Source organism: Bos mutus, chromosome 16 (assembly GCF_027580195.1).
Source record: "Bos mutus isolate GX-2022 chromosome 16, NWIPB_WYAK_1.1, whole genome shotgun sequence".
In the NCBI taxonomy this organism is placed as follows: domain Eukaryota; kingdom Metazoa; phylum Chordata; class Mammalia; order Artiodactyla; family Bovidae; genus Bos; species Bos mutus.
Window position 1 is genome coordinate 1,031,717 of NC_091632.1, and position 19,740 is coordinate 1,051,456.

Here is a 19,740-nt window from a genome sequence, read left to right on the forward strand (position 1 = left end):
CACACTTACATATACTTTCTCGTATTCATTGAGAAGACATTTGAATGCCAGCTGTGTATGTACAAATAAAATGCAAGGGTAAAATGGTGCTAGTTCCTCACGTGGTTGCTATTTGTGTTCCTAGGTGAAAGTTTGAATTTTGGAATAAAAACCCTTGAAGAAATTAAATCAAAGAAAATGAAGGAAAAATCAAAGAAGCAAGGTGGTAAGTTTTCAGGAGTTTTAACATGGAGAATTGAATGTTTCTAGAGAAGACTAAAAAGACACTTGGCACCAACTAAAATGAGCAAATAGATTTTGATTTTTGTGGCTTGTTTAAATTAAAACATAGTCTTATTTAAAACATAGTTGCTTTTTTAAACCGTTGCAGCTGTGTTTCTGTCCCTAACTATTCAGAGATAGGCACGTACAATAAAAAACCTGAAAGAACTTGTTTATTTTGAGAAATATAACTCTAAAGAATAGCATATAAACTTTTTTTGGCCACATTGCATGGCTTGCAGGATCTTGGTTCCCTGACCAGGGATTGAACCCATGCACCTTGCAGTGATAGCTCAGAGTCCTAACCACTGAACCTCCAGGAAATTCCCTAAACTATTATTAAAAGAGGAAAGACTTTATTTTGTAGTAGGTTAATTCTTCCTCAGGAACTGCTAGAATTTTCTTCTAGCGCTTGCCTTAGTCTGGTTGATCTGTATTTCCAACCATAAAAATATTAGGTTAGTGCAAAAGTAATTGCGATTTTACATTGTTGAACTTTGCTGTTTGATACTGGGATACATTGCTAAATAATGTGTGTTATACATCATTTTAATGTTCATTTCTCAGTTTGTTTTTTGCTAGTGACTTATTACTTGCTATGTATTTTATATTTATTTTAGACTAGGGAAATGGTTTTAGACAAAAAGCACATTCAAGTGATTTTCTTAAATCAAGTTCAAAATGAGTCATAAAGCAGCAGAGTCAACTCTCAACATCAGCAACACATTTGGCTCTGGAACTGCTAACAAGCATACAGTGCAGTGGTGGTTCAAGAAGTTTTGCAAAGGAGACTTGAAAATGAAGATCATAGTGGACAGCTATCAGAAGTTGACAGTGACCAACTAAGAGTAGTCATTGAACCTGATCTTACAGCTACATGAGAAGTTGCCAAAGAACTGTGTTGATCATTCTGTGGTCATTCGGTGTTTGAAGCAAATTAGAAAGGTGAAGAAAGTTGCTAAGTGGTAACCTTATGAGCTGACCAAAAACCAAAAAATCGTCATTTTGAAGTGTGATCTCCTCTTATTCTACACAATGACAACGAACCATTCCTTGATCATATGTAACACATATGTACACATTCCTCGATCACATGTAACAAAAATTGGATTGTACATGACAACAGGCTGTAACCAGTTCAGCAGTCAGACTGTTAAGAAGCTCCAAAGGACTTCCAAAGCCAAACTTGCACCAAAAAATGGTCACGGTCTCTCTTTTGTGGTCTGTTGCCAGTTTGATGCACTCCAGCTTTCTGAATCCCAGTGAAACCATTACATCTGAGAAGTATGCTCAGCAAATCAATGCCTGCAGCTGACTTTGGTCAGCAGAAAGGGCCCAGTTCTTCTCCACAACAACGCTTCAAAAGTTGAACAAAATTGGGCTGTGAAGTTTTGCCTTATCTTCCATACTCATTTGACCTCTCCGCCAACTGATAACCACTTCTAAGCACCTCAACAACTTTTTGCAGGGAAAATGGTTTCACAACCAACAGGATACAGAAAATGCTTTTCAAGGGTTCATCAAATGCATGGGTTTTTACACTACAGGAATAAACTTATTTCTCATTGGCAAAAAATGTAATAATTGTAATGGTTCCTATTTTGATTCGTAAAGATGTGTTTGAGCCTAGTTATACTGATTTAAAATTCATGGTCTGAAACCGCAATTACGTTTGTACCAACCTAATAGATATTGTGTGAAATGTATTTAGAAAGAATCAGAGGATTGGTTCTAAGCGCCTTGTTGAAGCTTGTTCTGCAGCGACTTTGGAGTTCCATTTTGCAGACGATTGAGTATGGATGGAAAGAACTAGATTGACACACCTGATGGGGTGTGCTTCTGAGGTTAGGGTTAGTGTAACGTTAGCCTCACTCGTAAGTAAGTAAAAGTAGATTGAGTGCCCGAGGAACTCAGAACAGTTTATATTTTATTTTCACATTGTGCCAAAGGCAGACAAGAGATGAGATTATCTCCCTTTCCCTACTCCCATTTCACTGTAGGCAAACAGGAACAGAAAGATTGCTTGGCTTGTAGTCCAGTGGTCTGTATTGGACTTACCTGGTCTCAAAAAACAAAACTTCTTGATTTATGATAGCTTCATTTTTCATCGATTATTTACTGTTCTTTGACTTTCTTTATTTAGAAGGTTCTTCGGGAGCTTCCAGTCTTTTACTCCAGTCACAGCCCATGCCAGGTCCTGAAAAAGAGAATGTCCGGACTGTGGTGAGGACAGTAACTCTCTCCAGCAAGCAAGGTGAGGTACAGGTAGATCTGAGCAGCTGTGAGTTCCTACTTTTAAGTGGGAGAGCAGAATCCTTGGGTTTGGTGTATTGGTGGATTTGCAGGGAGATTTTGAGTATGTTGATTGGATAGAAGGATGAGAATTAGTGCATTTGACTCTACTGTTTAAAAGGTTGAAATTGTTACCATGCAGCTTTCATATTTATATATTTAAGTTTTACATTGTTTATTTTATGCAATGAATTTATTGACTGTCCATTATAGATAAAGAACTATAATAAACACTTTCATTTAGAGAGAAGTGTAAAAGTCTTTTCCTCTAGTAGTTTTTAAGTCTAATAAGGAATATGACAGAAGTAATTATAGTATGCAGATACATTTAAATGTTTGTGTCATTCAGACAACAACAAAAAAAAGAGTTCACTTCTTGCTGGATCAAGGAAGGTTATAGAGGAGAGTTAGCAGTGAAGTAAAGTATGATTTTATTTAACATATGGATGTGCGCAAGCAAAAATATAGCTTGGGTTTTGTAACCAATTGGTTAGATACAGCGTGTCTTTGTGTTCTTGGTTACTGTTAATAATTAGGACTGTGTTGCTGCTTCCTTTGGACTGTTCATTTGGTTATTTGAATTATTACTCAATAGGTTGATTTTTTTTTCCTCTTTAAATGTCAGTAGTCTTTATTTCTCAAGACTAAGAAGATCTGATTTCCAAGAGACTTTATTAATATCAGAGCATACTTTGTATCCATTAGTAGTTACTGAATACAGGAAAAATTGGATAATGATAGAGAAATTCTGTTTTTGCCATTTTAGGGGATGAACCTCTGGTAAGATTGAGTCTAACCGAGAGACTGGGGAAACGAAAATTTTCAGTAGGTGAGATAAGTTTTATGCGTATTCTTTGTTTTCTGCTTGCTTGTGCATTACTTGATATCTTCTCTAAAATTCTCTTTATACGGATGCCCAATCAGTGTTGATATTGACTCCCTTGTATTTCTGGCTGAAAGCATGTATAAAATCTTTTTATGTTTTTAACATGTGCAAAGTCATACAGATTTAAAATTCAGTTAAATTTATTAGTGCTGTTGTGTACTTAGGGGAAGTATTTTACCAGGTAACTCAATTATTGTGCAGTGACTGTAGTGTGTCTGTCTCAAGAGAGTTATTTTGAAAATCTTAACTGACATCAGAGCTTCTTTCATACTCGTTTAAAATGTGCTTATGCTTATGAGGTCTTACCTGTTTTGTGTTTTGTTTTATACCATTCTTGCTGCCTGAGAAATTTTAGGTAAAAAATTATGGAAATAATCTCTTAATAGCAGCATATGTGTTAACTTTGTGATTTTTTGGTTGTATATTTAAAGTATAAATAAGAGGAGACAGAAAAGTATACTCTGTATAGGGTCTTTAAAGTTTTTACAGAACCCTGCTAAGGTTTATCTTCAGTTAAGGTTTATCTTCAGTTAACTATCCAAAGAATAGTTTTTTAAGACTTCTGATATTTAAATAGCTTGTATTGACCAGTGTAATGTAATAAACCAGGAGTTAGGAATCTTGGTTTAGGTCCTGGCTCTATCACTGACTGACTGATAACTTGGGGGTAAGATACAGCATCTTTCATAATCTTAGCTTTCTTATCTGAAATTGAAGAAAGTGGGGTTTTGGCCTTTGGAGTCTTGTTGTCACAGGAAATTTTTAAATTTTATGGTTCTTTTGCTATACTCCTAATCATCCCAGTTGCATTTAATCACAGAATCTACCTAGATTTCAGCAGTTGGCCAGTTAAAGAGTTTTTTGTGCATGAAGATTTTTTTTCCATATATCCCTAAATCTTGAATTTCAGCTTGAATCAGGGTTTATAATCCTCCATTTTTAGTTTTAATTATTTGGTAAATGTTAATTTGTGCTTTCTAATTTTTTGTCTTCCTTCTCTTTTTTCTGGTACATTTTTATTCTTTTTCTAATATTGAGTTATAAGGAAGCTAGAAGGTGAACATCATATACATGCATCATATATTTATATCATATACATGCATCATATACTTACATCATATACATGCAGAAAACTTGCAAAATTATTCTGTATTGTATTTCTTGACCTTGCTGAAAGTTGACTTGAAATGTGAAGCTGAGTTCCCTCTGTTTGTAGGTGGTGACAGTGATCCTCCATTAAAGCGTAGCCTTGCACAGAGGCTAGGGAAGAAAATTGAAGCTCCAGAGGCTAACACTGACAAAACACCAAAGAAAGGTACCTGTGTTCTAATGCACTTTGTGTGTGTAATCCTGCTGCTTGTCTCTTGTAATGTTAACAGGTATGGTTTGTCATTCTTTTTGCTCAAGTAGATTAGATTTTATCTTCTCATGTCGGTTTTTTCATTCAGCAAACATTTGAAGGTTTACTCTGCTAGATCTTAGGTCACCATTGGGTAAAAAACACCCTCACAGTCTTCAGGAGCTTGTAGTCTCATGGTAGATAGGAATACTTACATATATTGTGATAAATTCTGTGACAGGAAGTGCACAGTGTTACGGGAGCACATAGGAAGGGCACCTGATCTCACCATCTGTCAGGGTCAGGTTCCCAGAGGAAGTGATGTTGACACTCAGACCTGAAACATGGTTTATCCAGGTAAAGTTGAAGGGTTAGAGGCTGAGAGTGTAACACGTGCAAGGCACAGAGCTCAAGGGACTCACTTGTGGCTGAATCAGAATTGGAAAGAAGAGCATGACAATGGGAGAGGATGAAGGGACTGCTGGTCATACAGAGTCTTTTAAGCCTAATATGGCTTAAAATATTAGAGAGTTTGGGCTTATCCGAAGATAGTAGCAAACAATGGGAAGGTTATTAACAAGGATCAGGGTGCCCAGATTGGCATTTTGGAACCACCACCCTGTCTAAGATATGGAGAAGAGGGTTAAGAGTGTTCTCCAGGAAGGAGTTAGCAGGCTTTCAACGTAATACAGGCAAGAGGAGGTAGTGGCGTAGATTTAGTGTTGTAGAAGTTGGTATGAAGAAGCGTGGACTAATTTAGAGGTAGTTGGGAGTTAGAATGATTTTATAGTTGAAGTTTTATATATGGAAAGAGGTAAGTGGTTAGATTTTAATTTTTTCCCATTGTATGACATGCAGTTGAAACAGTGGTGTTAAGTACTAAATAAATAAATAAGGTGTTTTTTCCTTCTTGTATTTAGTTTTAACTAAATACAAGATATTTAGTTAAGATAAGAAATTTCTTTCCACATCTTCCCTAGCACAAGAGGCTTTGATAAATAGACCATCTCGTTTGGTCTATATTCTTTCTTACATTCTCAGACCTGTAAACAGAAGTTACTTTTTTTCTTTGCAATCAAATTTCCTTTCCTGTTGCCTATTAATTACATTGAAGACTCATAGCTAAAGAGCGTATTTCAAAAGGCAGGGTACTTTTTGATGCCAGTAAGATTTCAGAATATTGTACAATAGCAAAACTACGCCCGGAAATTAAGTAGTATTTGCTTTTCAATGTAAAGAGGTGACTTTTTTTTTTTTTGAGCTTTCCAAAGTGCTCTAGAGAATCCGTGATTTCCTATAAATCTTATCTGTACTGTGAAGAAGACAAGTTTTTTAAGACCTAAAGATATTTTTCAAAAGCATTTTCCTTAGAAAACAAGTATAATAAATCTGATTTGTAACCTTTGAAAAAGATTTTTGATCTCTAAGAAGTCTAACTTTTTTTTTAAATCTTTTTCCTTTTTTAAACAGTCCAAGTTTCCAAGTCTCTGAAGGAGCGATTAGGCATGTCAGCTGGTCCAAACAGTGAGGAAGCAGCAGGTAGGTAAACCCTAATGCCAGCTCCTGATAAGTTTTCCTTACTTTAAGAATCTTTTTCTCCAGTTTACCTTTTGACTTAGGTTGAAGGTTATGGGGTTTTTTGTATGTGTATGGGTTTGTTTGTTTTTTAAGTAATATTTTTCTCACTGGTATGAATTCTCTTTTTGTGGTTAAAGATAGCAACATGATTTTTATTTTTATGATAGCAGTAATAACTGGAAACTAGAAACAATCTATTCAACAAAAAGGAATTAAGATAGTTATGTGTTAAAATGGTTGCTGTCATGAAAAGTCATATTCTGAACAATAACGATATGGGAGACTTAGCCCCCTTGTTTTGAATGAAGAGAGGTTATGAAGGAACACATAGTGCTTTTGACTTAGAGCAACATAAACTTTTTTGGTGAGAGGTGGGTAATAAAGTTTATTTTCTTATTATAGAAACATATTCCTCAGAAAATGTCCTTATGTATGAGATGATTTTCAGTTTTATAAAAATAAAACTAAATGCCTAGAAAGAAAAATACACCAAAGTGTTAACATTGGTTTTTATCTGGGTGTTGATAAAAAATTACTTAAAAGTAATTTTAATTTTTAATTTGAGTAATTTTAATTTTCTTCATTAATTTTCCTCCTGTGCTCTAATTTTTATTGTTGTTCAGTTGCTAAGTCATGTCCAACTCTTTGTGATCCCACAAACTACAGCACACCAGGATTCCCAGTCCTTCACTATCTCCTGGAGTTTGCTCAAATTCCTGTCCATAGAGTCAGTGATGCTGTCTAACTGCCTCAACCTCTGCCACAGTCTCCTTTTGCCTTCAGTTTTTCCCAGCATCAGGATCTTTTCTATTGAGTTGACTCTTCGCATCAGTTGGCCAAAGTATTGGAGCTTCAGCTTCAGCATCAGTCCTTCCAATGAATATTCAGAGTTGCTTTCCTTGAGGTTTAATTGATTTAATCTCCTTGTAGTCCAAGGGACTGTCAAAAGAGTGTTCTCCAGCACCACAGTTCAGAAACACCAATCCCTTGGCTCTCAGCCTTCTCTATGGTCCATTTCTCACACCCATACATGAGTACTGGAAAAACCATAGCTTGGACTATACGGATCTTTGTTAGCCAGGTGATGTCTCTGATTTCTAATACATTGTCTAGGTTTGTAATAGGTTTCCTTCCAATGAGCAAGCGTCTTCTTTAATTTCATGGCTGCAGTCACCATCCACAGTGATTTTGGAGCCCAAGAAAATAAAATCTGTCACTATTCCAGTTTCTCCTCTTACATTTGCAATGAAGTCATGGGACCAGATGCCGTGGCCTTAGTTTTTTGAATGTTGAGTTTTAAGCCAACTTTCTTACTCTCCTCTTTCACCGTCATCTTTAGTTCCTTGTCATTGTCTGCTGTTGGAGTGGTATCATCTGCATGTCTGAGGCTGTTGATATTTCTCCCAGCAGTCTTGATTCTAGCTTGTGATTCTTTCTCCTTTAAGAGTTTTCTGTTTCTTCCTGTTATGCTGGGACTCTGGTATGATAGATGTAAACATGGATCTTTTTGTTCATTATGCTTAGTGTTCAGTGGGAGTTTTGAATCTTTAAGGACTTAATTTATTAGTTGTAGAAAATATTCCTCTGACTTTTGTAAGTATGTCCTCTCCACCCTTTTATGTTTTCTCTTTATGAAATTCTTACTAGATGTGGGAACTTTCGGACGTATACTCCACATGTCTTAACCTTGCCTTCATGCTTTCCGTTCCTTTGCTTTTTGCCTCACATTCTGTTATTTTTGCTTGGCTGTTTTCTGGATTAAGAATTGACGTACTTTTTCTGTGAAGGATTCGATGGTAAATATTTTAGGCTTGAGGTCCACAGCCTCTCGCTGCAACTGCTCTTCCACTGACGTGAAAGCAGCCACTTGCAGTATATAAAGAAATAGTGTGGCTGTGTTCCAGTAAAGCTTTATTTATGAAATACAGATCATGACCAGGTTTATTTGCTGACCCTATTCTAGATGGCTGATTTTCTACTGGCCTTGCAGTGTTTTGTTTTTTTTGTTTGTTTGTTTGTTTTTGGTTAGATTTATTTTGTCACTTGGATTTTTATTTTTCAAGAACTTTTCTTACTTAGTTCTCTAATTTGTCCTTTTCCATAGCTTGATATCTCGCAGTTCTGAGGTGTTTTTTTTTTTTTTTTTAATTTGTTGAAGTATACTCGATTTACAGTGTTGCATTAATTTCTTCTATACAGTAAAGTGATTTAGTAACACATATATACATATCCTTTCCATTGTGGTTTATCATAGCATATTGAATATAGTTTCCTGTGCTACATGGTAGGAAGCACTTTGTTATTTATCCATTCTGTGTGTAATAGTTTGCATCTCCTAATCCCAGGTCCCTGTCCATTCCTCTTCTACCCACGCCTGCACCCTCCCAGCCCCTCCCAGGCAGAGCCACAAGTCTGTTTTCTGTGTCTGTGAGTCTGTTTCTCTTCTGTGGGTAAGTTCATTTGTGTCATATTTTAGATTACATACACAAGTAATAGTGCATCAGTCCAGTTCAGTCGCTCAGTCATGTCTGACTCTTTGCGACCCCATGAATCGCAGCACGCCAGGCCTCCCTGTCCATCACCAACTCCCGGAGTTCACTCAGACCCACGTCCATCGAGTCAGTGATACCATCCAGCCATCTCATCCTCTGCCGTCCCCTTCTCCTCTTGCCCCCAATCCCTCCCAGCATCAGAGTCTTTTCCAATGAGTCAGCTCTTCGCATGAGGTGGCCAGAGTACTGGAGTTTCAGCTTCAGCATCGTTCCCTCCAAAGAAATCCCAGGGCTGATCTCCTTCAGAATGGACTGGTTGGATCTCCTTGCAGTCCACAGGACTCTCAAGAGTCTTCTCCAACACCACAGTTCAAAAGCATCAATTCTTCGGCGCTCAGCCTTCTTCACAGTCCAACTCTCACATCCATACCTGACCATAGGAAAAACCATAGCCTTGACCAGACGGACCTTTGTTGGCAAAGTAATGTCTTTGCTTTTGAATATGCTATCTAGGTTGGTCATAACTTTCCTTCCAAGGAGTAAACGTCTTTTAATTTCATGGCTGCAGTCACCATCTGCAGTGATTTTGGACCCCAGAAAAATAAAGTCTGACACTGTTTCCACTGTTTCCCCTGTTTCCCCCATCTATTTCCCATGAAGTGATGGGACAGGATGCCATGATCTTTGTTTTCTGAATGTTGAGCTTTAAGCCAACTTTTTCACTCTCCTCTTTCACTTTCATCAAGAGGCTTTTTAGTTCCTCTTCAGTTTCTGCCATAAGGGTGGTGTCATCTGGATATCTGAGGTTATTGGTATTTCTCCCGGCAATCTTGATTCCAGCTTGTGTTTCTTCCAGCCCAGCGTTTCTCATGATGTACTCTGCATATAAGTTAAATAAACAGGGTGACAATATACAGCCTTGACGTACTCCTTTTCCTATTTGGAACCAGTCTGTTGTTCCATGTCCAGTTCTAACTGTTGCTTCCTGACCTGCATACAGATTTCTCAAGAGGCAGGTCAGGTGGTCTGGTGTTCCCCTCTCTTTCAGAATTTCCCACAGAAGGCTGAGGGCTCATAGAATCGCTATGGTAGAAAAGCCTTGGTTTACTTTCAGAGAGCAAGTAGCTGTTTTCTAGCTTTGCTTTTCCTTTTCCCCCTCATCTCTCCTTTTTTTGCTTGGCATTTGGGAAAGCCTGAAATTTCCATGTTTTACTTCTCTTCCACCCAACATCGTTGTAATGTGCTTCCTTTCCCTACAGAGTCTTCTCTTTTTAGAGAGCAATTCTTAGGAGAAGGTCTTCACTGACTCAACTGTTCTGAAAATCATGCTTTATTTCTACCACTGTTAGTTTTCATACTAGTTTGGCAGATGTTTTTTTGTCTCTTTGAGAAAGAACAGATCTCACTCCTATACTTTTATCTGTTCTTCTGTTTCTGTAATTTCAGACATCTTTCTGTCTCAAATTTCTCAAGACTTATGTCTGCCACTGGCATCCTTGTTTTCCATGGCTATTGTGGGTTTATTCTTTTAATGTCTTCTCTGTTGTTTTGATGAAATTTTGTAGTATACGCAAATGGGGTCTCTGTCGCCATTCATGTACTTAAAGTGATAATTTTGAGATCAGACTACCGTCTTGAAATGGAAGAATTTTTATTTAAAAAAACCTTAGAAATATCAGTGAGTGAATGCTTCCCCTGTAATAGGTTCTATACTAAAACAAATATAGTCACTGTTTTCGTGATGTGGAAATATAAGCAGTTATTGTACTGTGTGATCAGTACCATGATCAGAGAAACAGACTAGACTGGAGGGTATCAGGTTCTGAGCTGAGCTTACTCTAACTAGGCAGCAGCGGAAGTGTGCCCAGTAGGGACTGTTCATGTAGAAAGGACAGCATTTTCAAAGATTCAAAAGATGAGACAGAATGTGGTATGTTTAAGGTTGTAAAAGATATTTTTTGTTTTTGGTGTTTCATTAAAAGGTATTATTTAGTATTAAATATGTGTGTGTATAATCTCCATATTCTTATTTTTCTCACATTACTTCATTATTTCTTTCTTTGACCCCTGCCAAATATGAAATTTGCTCTTTAGTTTAAACACATAAAGAATGATTAATGTATTTTGAAAAATAACTCTTCAGTGGCATGCCAGTCTCTGGGCCTTTTTCATTTTTCTTCTGTCTTAACCTGTTTTACCTCCTTCTCACTCTTTAAATATCACTTAAATATTACTTACTCTGCAAAGCTTCCCTTAACCAAGCTTTGGATGTTCTTGCTGTATACGTCTACATAGCATTATATAGTTGCCTTCAACTACATGGGTTTGAACTGTGTGGGTCCTCTTATATGCAGATTTTTTTTTTTCCAGTATAAGTACTTACTGTAGTACTACCCAATCTATGATGGTTGGTTGAATCCACAGATGCAGAACCATGGATGCAGAGCCCAGTTGTAAAGTTTTATATGGGGGTTTTCAACTGCACAGGATTCAGTGCCCAGATAATCCCACCCCAATCCCTGCATTGTTCAAAGGTCAACTGCACTTCTTTTATCAAAGCTGTTATTATTAGCACACTTTGTTGTTGCTTAATTATTGGTTTGTCAGACTGCAGACTACATGTGTGGGCAGTTTGTGTTTTGCTTACCATTATATTTCTAGTGTAGTATCTGGCAGATGTTTGTATCTATCCATGAGTGGAAGAACTAATTTATTCTTTTTAGTAAGATTTATAATGACAACCCTCTCCAACTAGTAAAAGGCTTTCAGGATCCTCAAGAATAAACTTCTGAATAGATATCCAGATCAGTCATTTTTGCCGCCTCCATGTTTTCCTTGAGGACCACTATCTAAAATTGAGGTTGAAACTAACGTGCTTTTGTTCATTTTAATTTCTTGCCTAAATTATACGACTCTTATTGGACTCTGTCCTGACCCAAGAATAGAGAGATCGTAAGTTGTTAAGAGATGAACTCCACATACAGTGATTTGTTTTCCCCCCATGAAAACAGAGAAAGTTACTAAAGTTGGTGAGATTCATGTGAAGACATTAGAAGAAATTCTTCTTGAAAGAGCCAATCAGAAACGTGGAGAATTGCAAACTAAACTCAAGACAGAAGGACCTTCGAAAGTTGATGATTCTACATCAGGAGCAAGAACCTCCTCCACCATCCGAATCAAAACATTCTCCGAGGTCTTGGCTGAAAAGAAGCACCGGCAGCAGGAAGCAGAGAGACAAAAGGGCAAAAAGGACGTGAGCTGTGTCAAGCCAAAGACTGACAATGAAATGAAAAAAACAGTGATTTTGCCACCCACTGTAGCCAGCAGAGGACAATCAGAGGAACCTGCAGGTAAAGCAAAGTCTATGCAGGAAGTGCATATCAAGACGCTGGAAGAAATTAAACTGGAGAAGGCTCTCCGGGTGCAGCAGAGCTCTGAGAGCAGCACCAGCTCCCAGCCTCAGCCTGAGGCTATGCCAGCGGCAAAACGGCTTCTCCGGATCACTAAGAAAACAGGTAACAAAAGAACTTGATCTGTAGTACCTATTCCCCAGATAATATTTCAAATGGCAGTATTCCGCACAATATTCATAGGATTTCTGTGAGAATTTTTTCTTTACTCAGATAACTTTGAAAACCACTGGATTAAAAGAAATTATACTGGTCCAGTGGTTAGGGCTCTGTACTTACACTGTAAGGAGACACGGGTTCCATCCCTGGTTGGGGGAGTAAGATCCTGCAAGCCACATAGCACCCCGCTCCCCTCTCCCCCCACACACACACACAAAAAGTGAAGCTGTTTCTTTATAGCAGTTTATATAGAGCTTTGATATCTTAATGTGCATTTTGAATCTGTATGAGAACTAAACAAATTTTGTCTACAGTTTTATTTGCCCTATCTTTATTCTTTAAAAAAAATTTTTTTTATTGATTGCTTTATTTTTAGCGGTGCTGGGTCTTCATTGCTGCGTGCGGCTGTCTTTAGCTGTGGTTAGCAGAGGCTGCGCTAGTTGTGTGCGTGCTGCCGCCTGTGGTGGCTCCTCTTGTTGCAGAGCACAGGCTGCAGGACGCTCAGACTTCAGTAGTTGTGGCATTCAGGCTCAGTAGTTATCATGGGAGCTTAGTTGTTCCCAGGCATCTGGGATCGTCCCCAGGTCAGGGATTGAACCCGTGTCTCCTGCACTGGCAGGTGAGTTCTTAACCGCCTCATTAAGAGGATACCAGAGAAGTCCTTATTACTTTTTTGAAGAAAAGTTTTATTTAACTTCATCTGTTATTAAGTTGCAGCATGAATGAAATTATTAATGGTGCTTTTAATGTGAATCTAGGTATAAAAGAAGAGAAGAAACTTCAAGAAGAAAGTGATGTTGCTTCTCAGAGCAGTGTTTCTAGAACAGAAGCTAAAAAGGTGGGTTTATTTAGATTGATTTTATAGGTTTGTCCATGGCAGGCAAAGGTTAGATGAATGATAAGTGTTCTTTTAAGTTTCTGTTTAATACTTCACTGATATATCTTTCACTGTGCTTGTAATTTTCCTTCAGAGTTTTCTGTACTTTTATGTGTATCAATATTTAATGCCCTTTTAAGTTGTTTTTGAAAAGTGTTAGTTGCTCAGTCATGTCCCACTCTGCAACCCCACAGACTGTAGCCCTCTAGGCTTCTCCATCCATGGGATTTTCCAGGCAAGAATACTGGAAACTTTTTAATTGGCCATTAATATTTTTTAAAGTAAGTTTTTCCCCTGCCTTTCAGAGTAATGCTGCTCATTTGTAAAACTAGGGATTTTCTTTTTTAACAATGAGTAACCTCTTTATTCATTCTGGATTGTAGAATAATTCTACAATCCAGATGTTACCACAGTTAGTTTTTTTATGCATTTCTTTCAGGCCTTTTCCTTTATTAAAAAAATATTTACCTGTTTGGCTGCCTCTGGTGTTAGTTGTGGCTTGCAAGGTCTTCATTTCAGCATGCAGGCTTTTCGGTTGCAGTGAGTAGGCTTCTCTTCAGCTGTGGTGCGTGGGCCCAGGGGCTCAGGGCTTTCAGCAGCTGTGGTGCATGGGCCCCGGGGCTGAGGGGTTTCAGCAGCTGTGGTGCGTGGGGCCCGGGGCTCAAGGCTTTCAGCACCTGTGGTGCGTGGGCCCCGGGGCTGAGGGGTTTCAGCAGTTATGGTGCGTGGGCACTGGGGCTCAGGGGTTTCAGCAGCTGGGGTGCGTGGGCCCCGGGGCTCAGGGCTTTCAGCAGCTGTGGTGCGTGGGCCCCGGGGCTCAAGGCTTTCAGCAGCTGTGGTGCGTGGGCCCCAGGGCTCAGGGGTTTCAGCAGCTGTGGTGCGTGGGCCCCGGGGCTCAGGTGTTTCAGCAGCTGTGGTGCGTGGGCCCTGGGGCTCAGGGGTTTCAGCAGCTGTGGTGCGTGGGCCCCGGGGCTCAAGGCTCTCAGCAGCTGTGGTGCATGGGCACCGGGGTTCAAGGCTTTCAGCAGCTGTGGTGCGTGGGCCCCAGGGCTGAGGGGTTTCAGCAGCTGTGGTGCGTGGGCACTGGGGCTGAGGGGTTTCAGCAGCTGTTGTGCGTGGGGCCCGGGGCTCATGGGTTTCAGCAGCTGTGGTGCGTGGGCCCCGGGGCTCAGGGCTTTCAGCAGCTGTGGTGCGTGGGCCCCGGGGCTGAGGGGTTTCAGCAGCAGTGGTGCGTGGGCACTGGGGCTCGGGTTTCAGCATCTGTGGTGTGTCAGCCTCAGGGCTCAGGGGTTTCAGCCGCTGTGGTGCATGGGCCCCGGGGCTCAGTGGTTTCAGCAGCTGTGGTGCTCAGACTTAGTGCCTGCCCCCCCCCACCCCCGCACGTGGACTCCTTCCCCAACCAGGGATTGAACCCACGTCCTCTGCATTGGAAGGCAGATTCTTCTTAACCATTGGACAACCAGGAAAGTCCCTCAAGCCTTTTCTTTATATATTTATGTATGTGAATGTGTTTAATGCTTAACTCATATTTAGAACATAATTGAGAACTCTACAGTGTATCATTTTGCAGCCTACTTTACCATATTAATAATTCTTTCAGATGATAGCTTTTGCTGGTCATTTAGTGTCCTGTTACACAAATATAGTCTGTTTCTGAACTAGATTGTTTTACACAATTAAGATGGTGAACATCTTTGTACAGAATCTTTGAGCAAGTGTCTGATTAGGAAACATTTTGTATTAGACTTACGGTCAGGATTGTCTACCTATAGAATTTGGGTTTTTATTGTTCCACACATCTTCAATCTTTTACCTTGAGTTTTCTACTTAATAGAGGACTTCCCTGGTGGCTCAGACAGTAAAGAATCCGCCTGCAGTGTGGGAGACTTGGGTGCAGTCCCTGGGTCGGGAAGACCCCCTGGAGACGGAGATGACTGCCCACTCCGGTCTTCTTGCCTGGACAGTCCCACGGACAGTACAGTCCATGGGGTCGCAAAAGAGTAGGACATGACTGAGCAGCTAGCACTTTCACTTTCACTTCTGTTTAATATAAAATAAAGAGCAAAAGCTCTTATATTCTGGATCGTATCTAGAAACTGCTTGACTTAGATGTTAGCCTGTTAACTTACAAATAATAATTATCATACAGATTGTTAGAGGTACTGGATTTTTAATTCTGTCATTTAAATTTATCCATAGGCTTCAGATGAGACCACAACAGTTGGCATCACTAAAATTCAAGACAAGAGATGTAAGACAGTGAGAGAAAAGTATGTGCCCAAATTGCCAGAGAAGGGAACCTCACAGAAGGAAAAATCAATTTTGACACCCCTTCGGGGAGATTTACTCTCTTACAGTACCGAGTTAGCTGAGAAACCAGTGCTCACCACCATGCTAGGCATCACACGGCACCTGACTAAGCGGCTTCCTTCAAAGTCATCCCAGAAGGCAAAGGTAGAAACCTCAGGGATTGGGGACTCAATATTGAATGTGAAATGTGCAACACAGCCCTTGGAAAAACGAAGTAAAGGTGAGTGTTTTTACTAGTGCATCTTTCTTTAGAATTTCAAAGTTACTGAGTTTCGGTGACTGCCTGGCAATAATTGGGTTGAATTTCATTTGCCTTTGTTTACTGGTCACACAGGTGGATAGTGATATTTCTGATAATTCTGTTTTTAAAAGACAAAAAGACTAGATGAGTTCCTTTCTCACAATTTAAAATTGATCTTTATAAAGCTTTATCTAAAACTTTCCATGGTGCATTTTTTTCCTCTGGTTTTGAAGGAGAGAAACACGGAAAATGAAGAGCAGTAGCAAATTCAAAAGCCATTGAAATGAATTGTTTCATGGAATAAATATGTGTGTGTGTGTGTTTATGGCTGTGTGTAGTACATATTGCTGATGGGTCATCTTTAATCTGGCTTTCTTGTTTGGTTGGTTTTTAAATTATTTGTGATGTTACTGTTGCTGAGAAGGAATTTTGATATTCCAAATTTTATTCTCCATGTAAAAAGGGGATTATTTTAGCTTTTAATCAGATATTTTCTGTCTTGTAGCTAAACCTAAAGTGAATGTGAAGCCATCTGTGGTTAAAGTTGTCTCATCACCCAAATTGGCTCCAAAACGTAAGGCGGTGGAGGTCCACCCTGCTGTCATTGCAGCTGTGAAGCCACTCAACTCCAGCAGTGTCCTGCTGGAAAGCCCAGCCAAAAAAGCAGCTGTGGTAAGAAGTGGATCAACTCAGGGGCGCTTTGGTCTGTGTGATAGGAAAGCCAGAAAGATTCTTTTTTAGCTCTCTCTATTACGTGTAACATCTTCTGTCACTTCCTAAGTATTTTTTTTTAGTTGTTCAGGTAGTTACTATATTTTATATTTACAGCTTAGGGGTTTTGGGGTTTTTTTTTTTAAGCCTAATTATAATATTTTGCTTATTTGTACATTCTATCTTTGGATTATTGATTCTTGGATCGATCCTTAGATTCCTAGTCTTAAAGAATGGTAGACATGATTCTAGTGAAAAAAAGTGAAAGTCGCCCTGTCGTGTCCAACACTTTGCAACCCCATGATTCTAAGAAGGCAGCAAAAAAAAATGAATCTGCTCAAATTTAAAAGTCTGACTTTCCCACTGAGTTACCTTACTCTCACTTTTGTAGGCTATTGTCCCACTTCTCTCTGAGGACAAATCAGTCACTGTGCCTGAGACAGAAAAACCTAGAGACAGGTAATACCTTGCAGTTCTAATTTAACCAACCTTTAGACCACTATTACCATTTTTGTTTTCTAAAGAATAACACTGCTAGATAATTTGAAATATTTACAATTTAGCTACATCTAAGTACATCTGTTAAACTTCAAATTCACTGCAAAAAACCCTGATATTCAGGGTTGCTGTTCTCTTTTGGTGCTATTGTTTGTATTTTGCCTGTATTATTAAAAAAATGTTTTTAAACACCTATCTGAATTCTCCTTTAAAGGGTGAAACTGGTTTATCCCAAATCAGTAAAACAGTTCTTTATGTGTTTTCTCAAAAACAACTCTTCACTAAAATTCTTTGTGTACCTGGGACCAGGTGATCCGACCTGCCAGCCATTGACAAAGGGCAGTTATCTAATAACCTTTGGGGTTTTTTTCTTACAGTTTTGTACTGCCTCCAGCCCAGTCCTCTTCAGAGCCTCCCCCCCCGGAAGTATCTGGCCCTTCCTCATCCCAGATGGCCACAAAAACTCGCCGACTCAGTTCTGCCTCAACAGGAAAGCCCCCACTTTCAATGGAGGATGATTTTGAGAAACTAATATGGGAGATTTCAGGAGGCAAATTAGAAGCTGAGATTGACCTGGATCCTGGGAAGGATGAAGATGACCTTCTGCTTGAGCTGTCAGAAATGATTGATAGCTGAAGGTGGTAGTAGGACATTTAAAGCAAAACAAACAAAAAAACTCACCAAAAAACTGGACTTAGTTTCATCTATTATAACATTTATCCAAAATGATGATTTCTTTAGTCTAGAATTTGCCCCAAATCAGAAGTGTACGTCTGAATTATCCACATGAGTCCTGGATTCCTTGGGGTCAGATTTTTAAATCCCTTGGTAATCATTTTGTCCATTTGATACCATTGTTCAGCATCTTTGAGAAAAAAGTTCTGTCTTACCCCTCTCTCCACAAAAAGACTGAGCGGGAGACCTAAGTGAAAGGGTGCAAGAAAACTTAGTGACTCCTTGAGGTGTTTGTCAGTTTTTACCTTTTTTCCCTTTATTGTATAATTTCTTTTATGTATTGTCTTAATGTACCTATTGTTAACCTGAGTTCGAAAAGGGTGAAGACAGCTGCTACCATTAAGGACCAAATTTCATGCCACCACTAAAAAAAAAAATCCACTCAGTCTGTGTTAAATTGTATGTCTTTTTAAAGGTATTTGGAGACTTCAACTAAGCTTTTAGAAACAGCTGAGCAGCTCAGGAAACCTGTAATTTGGACATAACTTTTTGGACCTGATTTTCATGCTTCTGCTCTGTAAGCCTCTGAAGGGCAATAGCTAATTTATTATTACTGTAATTTTTTAAGGCTTTAAAGTGCCTCAGGGGTCCTCTGAAACTAATTTTCTATTTCTGGGATTCCCTGGATTCTTAAAAAGAGATGGTGACATAATGATTACAGGAATTTATTTTTTAGCAAGAAAGTTGTCCCTTCTCTTCTTTAGTACTTGCTTCCTTACTAGTGTTGTATTATCACAGGGATAAAAATTGGTTAATTTTTTTCATTTCTGATTCTCCTTGCAAACTCCTCTTGCCCAGTATTTATTTGGTGCCCTTTACCCACCTGAGGGGGAAGAACGAGCTCACTCAAGCTGCCATTATTTATCCATGGACTACAGCAGTACCCAGAATTGTACTGTAGCAGGAGTTACCGAGATGCTCTGGGGGTGTATTGTATGCCTTCCGGTTTTCTTCATTTCTGAATTGAGTTTTCTTTTCTTGATGTTGATCTCCTTCATATCACCTCAAGGTTTAGACTTGTGAAGGAGGAACAAGTACGATGGGGATAATAGTCTTGAAAGGAGACATACTGTACATAATCAAAAGGAAGAGGAAAGGACCTGCCCGTTTTGATACTTTGCTGTAGGTGGCCAGTTTTGTTTCTCAAAAGGAAATCTGACCCACCTGTCATGTTGGCTCCTAAGGAACTGCTGTTGTAAGCGGCTCATCAAGAGTTGAACCTCATGTAGCCTTGTTGGGAATATGAAAAGGAAGAAAGCCACAGGACTGCCCATTTCAGTCTTGGGAAGATCTGGATGATTCTACACAAGCAAAAATGACTTGAAATTTATGTATAGATACTTATCTACCAGTCCATCTTCAGCTGACTGAATGTTGTCTAATAGCCCTTCTCCAAAGCAGGGGTGAAATGTTCTGGTTTCACCACAGATTTTCTACTCATTTCATTTTTGGAATCAGCTTGTAGATTCCAGGTCCCTTTTGTATATAACCTTTATTCTTTTGCTTTTAAAAAAAAATTTTGTTTCATATTTAAAGCCTTGTGTTAGTGATTCATGTTCACCATTATTTGAACAGTTTGCCATTACAGCAAGATAAATACTTATTTGTGTTTTAAATAAAACTGGTGTAGGAATGTCTTGATGTTGTGAATTAAGTAGTCATACATCACTTCGGGCTGAGATCTGCCTCAATAGAGGCTCAATTAGAATGTTGTTGAACCTTTGTGTACATGATCCAATCTCACAGATTCTACTTGTCTTTAGAAACCTTTTACAAGGATATGCTGCCAAACTTCCCCACATGTGAGGATTTTTTTCTGACAGTGATGCTTACCCATTATTATTCTAACTCAAGTAATGTCATTAATTCTTTTTAAAAGGGGTTTAGAAGCGATCTCAGGTGGCTTCAATAATTTAGAATTTTCAAGCATGAAAGCATGTATGAAATTTTT

At 39.0% G+C, this 19,740-nt stretch overlaps 1 protein-coding gene across 1 annotated transcript in view; it reads left to right on the plus strand.

The window, feature by feature from the left end:
* ZC3H11A (zinc finger CCCH-type containing 11A) overlaps window positions 1–19,426 on the plus strand; it is a 29,825-nt gene extending 10,399 nt beyond the window's left edge. The window contains exons 6-16 of the mRNA XM_070384522.1: window positions 125–205; window positions 2,405–2,515; window positions 3,320–3,382; window positions 4,656–4,754; window positions 6,249–6,317; window positions 11,860–12,363; window positions 13,176–13,255; window positions 15,494–15,824; window positions 16,351–16,517; window positions 16,948–17,015; window positions 17,432–19,426. Coding sequence (XP_070240623.1) covers window positions 125–205; window positions 2,405–2,515; window positions 3,320–3,382; window positions 4,656–4,754; window positions 6,249–6,317; window positions 11,860–12,363; window positions 13,176–13,255; window positions 15,494–15,824; window positions 16,351–16,517; window positions 16,948–17,015; window positions 17,432–17,690 — 1,832 coding nt within the window. The 3' untranslated portion in view covers window positions 17,691–19,426. The remainder of the gene's footprint in view (window positions 1–124; window positions 206–2,404; window positions 2,516–3,319; window positions 3,383–4,655; window positions 4,755–6,248; window positions 6,318–11,859; window positions 12,364–13,175; window positions 13,256–15,493; window positions 15,825–16,350; window positions 16,518–16,947; window positions 17,016–17,431) is intronic.
* The last annotated feature ends 314 nt before the right edge of the window (window positions 19,427–19,740 follow it).